Source organism: Dermacentor variabilis, chromosome 6 (genome assembly GCF_050947875.1).
Source record: "Dermacentor variabilis isolate Ectoservices chromosome 6, ASM5094787v1, whole genome shotgun sequence".
Lineage (NCBI taxonomy): Eukaryota > Metazoa > Arthropoda > Arachnida > Ixodida > Ixodidae > Dermacentor > Dermacentor variabilis.
Window position 1 is genome coordinate 104994611 of NC_134573.1, and position 12133 is coordinate 105006743.

The 12133-nt window shown below is 48.5% G+C and overlaps 1 protein-coding gene across 2 annotated transcripts in view; it reads left to right on the forward strand.

Moving 5' to 3' along the window:
* The window catches only part of LOC142584305 (uncharacterized), a 34122-nt gene that overhangs the window by 11679 nt on the left and 10310 nt on the right, over nucleotides 1–12133 (forward strand). For both annotated transcript variants that reach the window (XM_075694451.1, XM_075694452.1), the window contains 2 exons: nucleotides 1921–2197; nucleotides 3234–3403. In XM_075694451.1, coding sequence (XP_075550566.1) covers nucleotides 1921–2197; nucleotides 3234–3403 — 447 coding nt within the window. The remainder of the gene's footprint in view (nucleotides 1–1920; nucleotides 2198–3233; nucleotides 3404–12133) is intronic.

Consider the following 12133-nt stretch of genomic DNA (forward strand, 5'->3'; position numbering starts at 1 on the left):
GAAAAAAGAAAGCCACAGGAGCTGCTTGAAGGACTGCTAACCCCCTACAACATCGAGTTGGCAACAATGGAGCGAGTCAAACTTTTGTGATACACAACAATATAACTACGTCAATAGTTTGATTTTTTGTGCAAATATAGTTTCTCCAAGTGAGCCGTCTGAAGAGGCTAAGCACGCTCTCACACTAACAAGAATTATATAAAAAACAGCAGATGTATGCCAATATGAGCAACTGATACATCGAAGATATCGTAGCTGTACAAGTAATTTTCCCTCTGTTGTCCATGGTGTCTTTGTTTCTTGGCTTCTTACGATATGACTAATAAAAATCGGGCCCCTCGGTTTCCTTTCTTCACGTTCATTACATTACGAGGGTCTCGAATCCGGCAACATTGATGCCTTCAACTAGCATGTATGTGTTTATTGACCAGTTGCCGTCACCTAAATGGATCACGTACTCGTGACGCCTGTGGCAGACAGGATGTTGTTACACATCCGGCGCCTAGGTTTGTGACTGGTGGCGCTGGCTAATGCTCCTATAGGGTCAGTTTTAGCAGTAAAACATAAGTACCCCAAAAAGTAGACGGGAAAACGGCTCTGCGGTAGCTCAGTTTGGTTGCTCAAGAGCATCGAACGCGTAATGCGAAGGCGTGGGTTCGTGTCCCACCTGCAGCCAGTTGTGTTTTAATCCACTTTGATTTCTATTAACTTATCATTGCTTTATGCCAAGTACAAGTAATTTTCCCGATGTTGTTCTTGTTTTCCATGTTTCTGGATCTACATTATGCGTGCCTGCGCGCTTGTTGAGTTGTTGTTAGACGCTTCATACAGAACTTTTTATCCGTCAGTATTAGAAACGTAAAGGGGGAAAAGGTGTACGCGTGTGAAGTGTGTGAATTTATATATATATATATATATATATATATATATATATATATATATATATATATATATATATATATATATATATATATATATATATATATATATACACATACACGCCTCTACCATGTGGCCTGCTTCTCACACTTCACACACGTGCACTTTTTCCTCCTTTACGTTGCTTATACTAAAGCATAAAAAAAGCTCTCTATGAAGCGTCTAACAACAGTTCAAGAAGCGCAAAGGCACGCATAAAATAGATGTGGAAGCATGATCTTCGTGACAGCTGGTGCTACGATTTAACGAGCCGCATAAAGAAAAAAAATCACTCTTAGCAAGTCTGAGCAGCTTTAACACACAACACGATGCACTCGTATAGTCATGCACCGTGGCTAGAGCACCACGGTAAAGAAGCGGCAAATGGTAAAACAGGCAAACTACATTCAGAACCTGCAAGTTGGACTGCGGACAAACAGAACCGAAACACGGGTTGCCGTGATCAACGTCGCTGCTCAGCCGTGTAAACATGGTCGAGTTCAACATTGCAGTGGCAAAAGAAACCATGAAACCTAGAAATTTCCTGCCGAACGGTTTCGATCCATTAATGTATTTGCTGCCGTTCTTGCGGCCTGCGGGGAAATGTTTAGAACCATGTCGCCGGGGAGTTTCTGCAAGTATGTGAGCACTCACCACGCAACAATTGTTTTTCAGCATACCTTGATGATGTGGCCAGCACGCTTATGCGACGGGTGTTGCCTATTTTACTAAAAAAATGTGGATCAGAAAGAGAAGCACGAGATACGACACCGAAAATCATGGCGGACGGCTGCCTCCTTTCTCGAGTGCACTTAGCTGAGCCGCCACCAGTGGCGCATCCGTCGGCGCGCGCTGGACCATTGTATGAGGGCAATATTCGTGCATACGTTTGTTGAATTGCTTGAAGTGAGATCTTCAACGTACTGGCCACAGATCTACTGTTGCCACAGGTCAAGCATAGAACATGTCCTCAATGAACAATGACTTTTCGGGACGGGGCAGGCGCTGGTGCTGGTGTGCTTCTACCTGAGTTACCTGTCGAAGCTGGAACAGGAGGCGGAGGCCACCCCGGCGCTGACACCCGACCCGTCAAGCAATTCGGTTGTGGATCCGCGCAACCCGTGGCGCTGGTTCCAGATCAAAAGGCGCCCCACGAGCAGAGGCCGTTCTCTCCACGTGCCCAGCGACGGTCGCCAGAGTCGACGCAGCGGTGCCGGGTCATTCTCGCTCCTCGGATGGCTGACTCCTAACCCCTGGCGATCCGCTGTGACGTCGAGCGGTGCGCTTTATTTTTGATATACCAAAAGGGAGAGCGGGTGATGAGCAACAATCACAGAGGTTATCACCAGGTGGCGTACTCGAGGTTGGTCTACAGGCTCTCATATTGAAAGTAAGACCACCGTACAGCAGCGACGATTGGCTCGAGTACGTTTTAGAGCGCGGCCTTTAGGCACCAGTTCCTGCGGTGAGTGTCGGCGTCACACCTGGTAACCGAGCGCACAGCGAATGATGAAAGCCAACTCGGAGCGCAGCGGGAGATGAAAGACGGCGATGGGTGGAAAGTGTAGGAGGAAGTTAGGGCGAAAGCGTGAGAAGAAAAGCGTAGTTCCGCGCAAGACGGGCTGTGCGATGACGATGGCTACGAAATGGCGTCGCGGTAGCACGCGTAGTCTGTATGGAAATAAAGCGCTGCACGAGCGGAGGTCTGTTTGCAGCGGCTGATGGGAATCGCGCCTACGCATCATCCACGTGCTCAGACGCACCACACTTCGCTCCGTTTCCAACGTGCCGCGCAAGGCGGATTGTCCGCGCCAACCGATATTTCGCGAAATGAAAACACCTATAGAGTTGCGCTCAAATTTCGCATTAGCGAGTATCGTAATAGTCAGTCATTTTTTGCTGGAGTGAATACGTTTAACACGAAGGATGCGCTTGATTATAGCAGATAGCATGTCGCACGACGCAGCGCCCTGGTTTTGGGATGAAATGTGAGCGTCTGTGCTAATTTAACGGGTGATCCTGATGACGGGGCTCTTCCAAAGGGTACTCCAGCTATCTCGTGCTCTCTTTCAGAGGTGAAGGGCAAATGCACTGCATTTTTTGTGGGTGGAGCTTGTACTGTATTCTTATGTTGTCACCGACTACACCGCCAGGGTTCCCTCTAGTAAATTGTTTAGGAAACTTTATGCAGCTCCGTGCTTTAAAACTGTTCATTGAAATGATGGTGCACGTGATACTAACCGAACTACAACTCCCGAAGTTGTTGCGTTGCGCGAGTCGCATGGCTAGCACTCACTCTGCTGGCTACACCGCAGAGCCCACCCCCGGTCCCGGGCCTCCGCGCCCCGGCGGACTCGCCAATACTCGAAGCCGCGGCGCTACTGGCGGTGCCTCATCACTGGCCGGCGGGGTGACGCAACCAGCCACGCTGTACGACCCGGCAGAGCTACGTAGCCCGAGCGGCCTCGAGGACCCTCACGAACAGGTAGTATAATGTAGTGTTGCCTCCTAAACGCACAAATGGTCAAGAATGACACCGCCGAGTGGCGCTGTCGCGCTGGCATCAAGGGACTTTTGCGCTGGTGGCGTGAGAGCGCTGCATGCGGGGCAAAATTCTACTAGCGGGTGTACATCACTCCCATCTCTCGTTCACACCGCCTTGATTGCCTCTTGCACGGCGCGTGTTTGGGCACGTTTCGTACCGTGCGCGGTGTGTGCCTGCGTGCGTGTGCATGGACGTTTTACTCGAAGGACGATGTACGCGCTTCTATTTGCCTTTCCCCGCAGGGGCGTCTGCGTCAGCGGGCGTTTGGTGTGTCGCGACACCACGTACCCGAGCACACGAGGGTTGGACCCTCCCACGTGTAGCCGTGCGCGGCTTAGCCGTGTCCGGGGAAAGGGGGATCCTGGGGGTTGAGCCGATGCCGGGTGTTCGGACCTTTAAGGCCCCCGGCGGAGGCAACGCACCTCTTTGGCCTCTGCTTCACGTAGACGGGCACCCCCGGACTGACGCACCCGGGGGAAATCGGTAGTTGCCTTTTCCTGTCTCTCTCTCCCTCCAGCCTTCGTCTTCCTCTGACTTTTCTTCTTTCCTGTCTTCTCTTGGCTTCTTTTTACTTCCAATTTTCCAGGCAAGAAGGGTTAACCTTGTGTGAATAGCCAACCTAGGTTATTTCATATTTGGTTATAGTGATGGCGTACAGCTGGCGTTTACAGGACCTGTACATACAGTCCCTGTAGCGTCCCCTTGTAGGGCTCCATGGGGGGTGGCTGGCGTTATTGCCGAAAACTACATTTTTCTATGGCAAGTTCCTTTACTCCAATTCCTTATCGCCCTGAAAAAAGAGGGCACACCGAAGATGTATTTCAGTTCTTTGGTCGTCAAAGACCGAACTTCCCACGGTACCATGTCATCCACTCTGAAAAATCCGATAAACAAGTACGAAATATCTCCCCTTTTCTAGTTTCCTAGTCCTTAACTGATGTCCTTGGTCCAGGCTACAAGGTATCAAGGCTGGCAAGTGGTGATCTCCTGTTAGAACTGCATGCTCAGAAACAATATGAAAAGTTGCCCAGTCTAGCGTCATTTGGGGATGTTCCATTGACAGTAACTCCTCACCGCACTCTGAACACTACCCGCGGCGTTGTGTCTGATGACGATTTGCTCCAGCTGATAGAGGCTGAGCTCTTGGAGGGCTTCAGTGAGCAGAACGTTGTCAATGTCAGAAGAATTAAGATGAGAAGGGATGGTAAACAAATTCAAACGAAGCACCTAATACTCACATTCGGTTCAAGTATTCTGCCCGAGTCTGTAGAGGCCGGGTACATCAAGCTCCGTGTCAGGCGATATGTGCCGAATCCCCTAAGTGTTTCAAATGCCAGCGTTTCGGCCACAGCTCGCAGAGCTGCCGAGGTCGCCAAACATGTGCGAAATGTAGTGCCCTTGAACACGCCACTGAAGCATGTAATAGCTCTCTCCACTGTGTAAACTGTGACGGGGATCACGCCGCGTACTCGCGGTCGTGCCCCTCATGGAAGAAGGAAAATGAAATTGTAACTATAAAAGTAAAAGAGAATATATCGTTCAAAGAGGCACGAAGGCGGGTAGCATACCTGCCAAAGAAGAGCTTTGCCGAAGTGGCGCGTCAGGGGGCAGCGTCACAACGGCCTCCGGCAACTGTCCGACCCACAAATAGTGAGTCGGCAGTCACGCCATCTGCCCCCACGGTGGTCGCAGCTAGCGCTGCTCCACCAACCGAGCAGAAGAGACTACCAACCCCTGAAGGTGGGCGCAGCCGAGACTGCCCCAACCTCCCCAGCCCCTTCCAGCGCTGGCAACAGCCGGCGCAGCCAAATGCCTCAGGGGGCCCCATCGACCTCCGGGCTGGTGGGCGCAGGGGTCTTGCCCTCCAAGGCGGGCCTCTCTCGGGAAACATCTCGCCCGCAAGAGCACGTGTCCGGCGCCTCACAAGAGGCAATGGACACTACACCTATTCTCAAGGCGCACCAAGTGCCTAAGGAGCGGCGAGGCTCTCTCGAACGCTCCAGAAAGGGCAGAACCCCCGTTACAGGGCCTCGAAAGAGCTCTGTAACCTAAGGCATCACCTCCTTTTCCATACACACAGCACTTATTTACTTCCAATATGGCTACACAGATAATTCAATGGAACGTCAGAGGTCTTATTAGAAACGTTGATGATGTGCAGGAACTCATCCACAAACACAATCCAAAAGTGCTGTGTCTACAGGAAACACACTTAAAATCGAAACACACAAATTTCCTCCTACAGTATGTTACATTTCGCAGAGATCGCGATGATGCTTTCGCATCATCGGGCGGTGTTGCCATTGTTATTCAGAAAGGCATAGCGTGTCAACGTCTGCAGCTACAAACGCCCCTTGAAGCAGTGGCCGTTCGTGCTGTTCTCCTAAACAAGCTTATCACTGTGTGCTCGCTCTACATACCCCCACATTACAAATTAATTAAATATGAATTTCAGTCCTTCATAGCTGAATTGCCAGAACCTTATATTGTTCTTGGCGATTTCAATGCACACAACTACCTGTGGGGCGACCCTCGTATAGATGCGCGAGGACGACTTGTCGAACAGTTCCTTCACTCTTCTGGTGCGTGCCTGTTGAATAAGAAGGAACATACATATTACTCTCTTGCAAACAGAACCTATTCTTCAATAGATCTTAGCATAGTCTCCCCGTCTGTAGTGCTTGAACTTGAATGGGAAGTTGCCAACAGCCCTTACGGCAGCGACCACTTCCCTATACTGCTAAGATCACCTAAAGAAAACGAATATCCACCACACGCTCCTAGGTGGAAGATTGAGACAGCTTATTGGGAGAAATTTCGATCTCTTACTAGTATCTCATGGGCTGACATGTCTTCGTTAGGAATTGATGCTGCAGTGGAGTTTTTCACAGCCTTCATAATAGATGCCGCATATAAATGCATATCACAAGTAAATGGCTTGGCATGTAAACGGCGTGTCCCGTGGCGGAACGACGATTGTAGGATCACTCGAAAGAAACAAAACAAAGCGTGGGGGTTGCTACGCGCCTCCCCCACTGCGGGGAATCTTATCAACTTTAAAAAAGTAAAATCACAAGGCAGGCGATCCGCCGACAGGCCAGAAGAGACAGTTGGCAGAAGTTTTTATCGGGTATCAACACGTATACAGATGAGGCCAAAGTCTGGAACAAGGTAAATAGCATAAGAGGGCGACAAACATACTCCCTCCCTTTGGTAAACACACAAGGCGATACCCTGCAAGACCAGGCTGATGCTCCGGGTGAACACTTCGAGCGAGTGTCTAGCTCCCCTCACTATTCAGAGAACTTCCTTAAATATAACGAAATAGAAGAACTCAAGCCTCTGAATCGGAAATGCACGCCAAACGATCCTTATAATCGCCCTTTTACCATTGATAAACTTAAAGCCTCCTTGTCAGTATGTAGGAGCTCTGCACCGGGCCCCGATAGAATCATGTATGATATGCTTAAACACCTGCACTTCGACACACAAATCACACTACTTACACTTCTCAATGCTATCTGGGCTGCTGGTTATCTCCCATCGAAGTGGAAGGAGGCTATTGTGATCCCTATTTTGAAGCATGGTAAAGACACTTCATTGCTCACTAGCTACCGTCCCATAGCGCTTACAAGCTGCCTCTGTAAGCTTTTCGAAAAAATGATCAATCGCCGTCTGATACATCTCCTAGAGTCTAGTAAAATGCTTGACCCATTTCAATGCGGTTTTAGGGAAGGGCTATCTACAACCGACCATCTCGTGCGCATCGAAGCGAGCATTCGCGATGCCTTCGTACCCAAACAATCCTTCTTATCTGTATTTCTGGATATGGAAAAAGCATACGACACAACCTGGCGGTACGGAATCCTGCGCGACCTTTCGGCGCTGGGCATCCGCGGCAATTTGTTAACTATCATAGAGAGCTACCTAGAGAACCGTACATTTCGGGTGAAAATAGGTCCTGCACTGTCACGTACATTCATACAGGAAACTGGGGTACCCCAGGGTGGCGTACTCAGCTGCACGCTCTTTGTCGTAAAGATGAACACACTTCGTGCATCATTACCACCAGCTATTTTTTATTCCGTCTGTGTAGACGATTTACAAATAGGCTTCAAATCCTGCAACCTCACAGTCTGCGAGAGACAGGTACAGCAGGCCCTAAACAAGGTGTCCATGTGGGCAGACCAAAATGAATTTAAAATCAACCCCCACAAAAGTTCCTGCGTTCTCTTCACAAAAAAGAGATGCCTGGTCCCAGATCATTTTCTAGAACTGGGCGGGCAACAAATTCCTTTTAACAAAGAGCACAAATTTCTAGGTGTTATACTTGACTCCAAGCTTACTGTCATTCCACACCTAAAATGTCTAAAAACAAAATGTCTAAAAACTATGAACCTACTTAAAATCCTATCCCACACAACATGGGGTAGCGACAGGAAGTGCCTGCTGAATCTTTACAGGAGCCTAGTTCGATCACGAATAGACTATGGTGCCGTAGTATATCACTCTGCCGCCTCGAGCGCACTAAAGATGTTAGACCCCGTTTATCATCTGGGAATCCGCCTGGCCACTGGCGCATTTAGAACAAGCCCTGTTGAAGGTCTGTATGTCGAGTCCGATGAGTGGTCACTCCATTTTCGGAGAACATACATCAGCTTTAACTATTTTCTGAAAGTGCGCTCTAATAAGGAACATCCGTGTTTCACAACCGTGAACGACTTGACGTGTGAAACACTTTTTCGTAATAGACCCTCTATGAGATTACCTTTCTCACTGCATGTAAGAGAACTTGGGGAAGAAATGGACGTCCCATTTCTCGAACATCGCCTAATGCCTGTTGTTAAGCTATTACTGCCCTGGCAGTGGCAGGTGATAGAATGTGACGTATCATTTGTAAAGGTCACAAAGCACGCTCCTGAGCTTGAAATTATCATGCATTTCCGGAGCTTCAATTGAAGTACTCCTGCTCCGAGTTTTACACAGACGCATCAAAATCACATGCTGGCGTATCTTACGCTGCTGTTGGTCCCTCTTTTACTGAATCTGACGTGTTGAACCCCATAACAAGTATCTTCACTGCAGAAGTCTACGCAGTACTGTGTGCGGTAAAACATATAAAGAAACTGAAACTGGACAAAGCCATCATATTCACAGACTCCTTAAGTCTTGTAAAAGCACTCATTTCTTCTCAATCTTCTCAAAAGCATACGAATCCTGTCTTCAATGTACTCTACTCACTCTTATGTAACATCTACTTATCACATAGGCATGTAGTAATATGCTGGGTTCCTGGCCATAGAGGAATCGAGGGAAATGTGCTTGCCGACGAGATCGCCAAATGAATAGCATCGCAAGGTATTCGTTCTGCTGCTGTCCCTGCCACAAACATGAAGCCTTTTCTAAGACACAAACTCCGAAGCCACTGGCAATGCTTGCGGGACACAGAAACAAGTAATTAGCTTCACCTAATTAAGCCGAGGCTAGGTCCCTGGCACCCAGCTACGAAAATACGAAAAACAGATGTCCTGTTCACTAGACTGAGAATAGGACACACATCACATTTAGCACTCACAACTTTCTCTTGTCCGGTAACGAGCCTCCAACCTGTGGCAGATGTGGCGACCGGCTGACCGTCCTCCACATCTTCCTGGAGTGCCGGGAAGCCGAAAGAGACAGGAGGAAACATTTCCCGTTTGCATACCGCCATTGTATTCCCCTGCATCCGGCTATGTTTCTTGGTGACGAGCCGCTTTTTAAGACCAAAGCAGTCCTCGCTTTCTTAAAAGATGTTGTACTACATGTTACAAGCCCATTCATTTCGTAGCGCATCCTCTTTCCAGAAGATATCGCTAGGATAGATTCTCTGTATAGCACATGCCTCTAGGCCCTTGGGTTTCAAGGGCCCCGGGGAGGCAGTAGTGCTCTGGACTATTTTATACATCTAGATAATCACATATTTTATATATTGCATCATTCTATCTCAATGCGTTCTAATGTTCATAGTATACGTCAATAGTCATTCCCATAATTTTATTACTCCTACATTTTATGGAATTTGGATCAACTCTTTTAGGCCCCTTTACAGAAGGCACATTAATATCACAAAACCCATCTGTCCAATTCGAACTCATTAACATTAGCATGGCGCTCTTTGGCCACACCTGGCCCTTGCGCCATTAAACACCAAACATCATCATCATTTGCCTTTAAGAAGATCGGTGCGCTTGACGATTATTTTCATGGTTGCAATGCGGCGAAAGGGCCGCGCCTGCTTAGCCATGTAACTGACGATGAGCAAGCAATAGAAAACGACATCTTATGTGCCGCCGGAAAAATCGTCGGCACATACGATGCGTGTTAGCTAAAGTCATTTTTGCAGTTGCCCACAAAATGTTTGCTACAAATCCGTGTTGGCTCTGTTGCCGACAACGGAGTTCCATCGACACTGCACGGAAATACACAAAACATTCCGTCGCATAGCACAAATACGACATATGCCCACAACTTTAACTAGTACGTCCCCTACAATATAGAATAAGGCAGCAGCGTAAATAGCTTGGCCATTTTTTAACAGTGGTCCAGAGACGGAAGTTGAAAGTATTAGTAATCATTTCTGCTTCAGCAATGCCGGCGCGACGGAGACGCGGGCGTGTATCGTCCAGTAAGTTGATCGGTCGCTACAGAGTTGGTGCAGGTCATGTTAAGTGCATCGTGCACTTATTTATTTTCTCGGCACGCGTGAACTCCGGCCACTCCTAGCGCATGCAACACAAATGGTTTCCGTTCTTGGGCAGCGCACACACAACCCAAACACGAGAAAGAAGGCAGGACAAGCGCTGGTCTAACAACCGAAAGTTTTTATTTGAATAAAAGGATTATATGCCCAGTAATCATGAAATTCATGTGGTTTACATGTAAAAACCATCATACGCTCTCGATTGATCAATGGACGAGATCGCTTCGATTGCCATTTGTTTGCTTTTTTTGTTGGGCGCACCGCACTAATCCATGTCGTTCGTCCGCTTTTTTCGTACCATTTTCTCGTGAAACGGCAGAATTTCACAGGTGACATCAACCCTTTCATGTTTACATTGCTGTTGTGACAGTTAACAGCAGTCATGCGAAGAGGCGCTGTCGCAAACAAGAGACGTTTCGCGCTCAGTGCAAGGCATGCGAGGGCGCGACCTTGAAGGGAAGCGGTGGAAATGCACACCCGTGGGAGATGAAATCGTTTCCCCAGGGGGAGATACGAGCGCTGGCGTCTAGGATGAAACCTGGCGTGCGGACGTCTATACAAATAGAAATAATCTTTGTCGACTCCCCTCCAGCGAGTAGAGAACAGCACAGAGTTTCCAACGAACAATTACTAAAGGGAACGTTGTCGCTACGGTGCCTACGGGAGCTGCACGTGTGACTTCTCCGCGCCGTGGTGCATTGCGCAGTGACAAAACTAGCAACGAGGCAAAAAAAGTTGAGCGATACATGGAGTGAAGAAAAGATAGGAAGGAGTGGCACGGGGCCACATTCAAACTCAGCCCCCTCTCACCCCTAAAAAAGGCGGAGAAAAAAAATGAAGCTATGTATGTGGGCCTCTTAATGGCACACTTCACCTCCAACACGGGTCAGCCGGGCGTTGCACTATCTTTGGGATCAGCCCACGTATGAGGAGTGCTTGACGCGTGCTTCACCGCCACACCTACATGACGTTCGACGCCAAGCGCAAGCAGGACATCACCACATAGGCAGGAAATGCATCATGATATACACGGACGCCACACGCTCTAACATGTGCTCATGCGCGTATGCAATGTATACACCCGAACAGAGAGCACCGATCAGCCAAACATCTGGACCACTCCCCCCCCCCCCCGCCCCCCCTCCCTCGCAACATAGCCACTCTGGAAACTCTCGCGATAATATATCACTTACACTGATGCGCACAATGATGTGCACCTACTGACGCGTGCCTAGGCCTCCTCAGATACTTTAGTTCGATATACGGCAGGCGCACTCCCGTGGTTCCATGCAACCGCAATTACGACAGTGTGACGGAGTCGGGCTGTCGCTTCGCTTGTCGGTGTCACCTGAATATCGTGTGCGAGTGGTTGCCGCCAGTAAGTGTGCACAACGGTGGATGCTTCCATTCGAAATGTACGCTCTGGCTGGCGACTTTGCAGAGAAACCAACGCGTTTCGCGCAATGTGTTAGACTGTGCGATCAGTTGCAGTGTGGACTACTTTGTGGCTATTTGGCATCACAAATGTTAGACGTGTTACTCATTGGAGCAGACTGCATCTAGTACGTGAAGGAATAGGTAGTAAACAGGAAAAGAAGAAATGTTTGCGGATGATACGCTTAACTTACTGAAGGTACGTCTTGTACGTGATTAGTTCTTCAACCAAAAATCATTGTATTAATCTCACAGCTAAAGTGGTGCCACACGAGGCACGGAAGTTTGCGATGTGCTGTTTCATTCCCAACCCGCAGAATGTTTCATTCCCAACCTACTAAACAAACCAGTATCATTAATCAAACGAGACTGGACGTCGGCCGGCAGGCGACAGCACGAAGGACACACTTTATTAAATGGATTTGAAAACAAACTACTAAAGGGGTCCTGAATCAACCCTCAGGCTTGGTGAAATAACATAGTCCGCGGGTAGCATA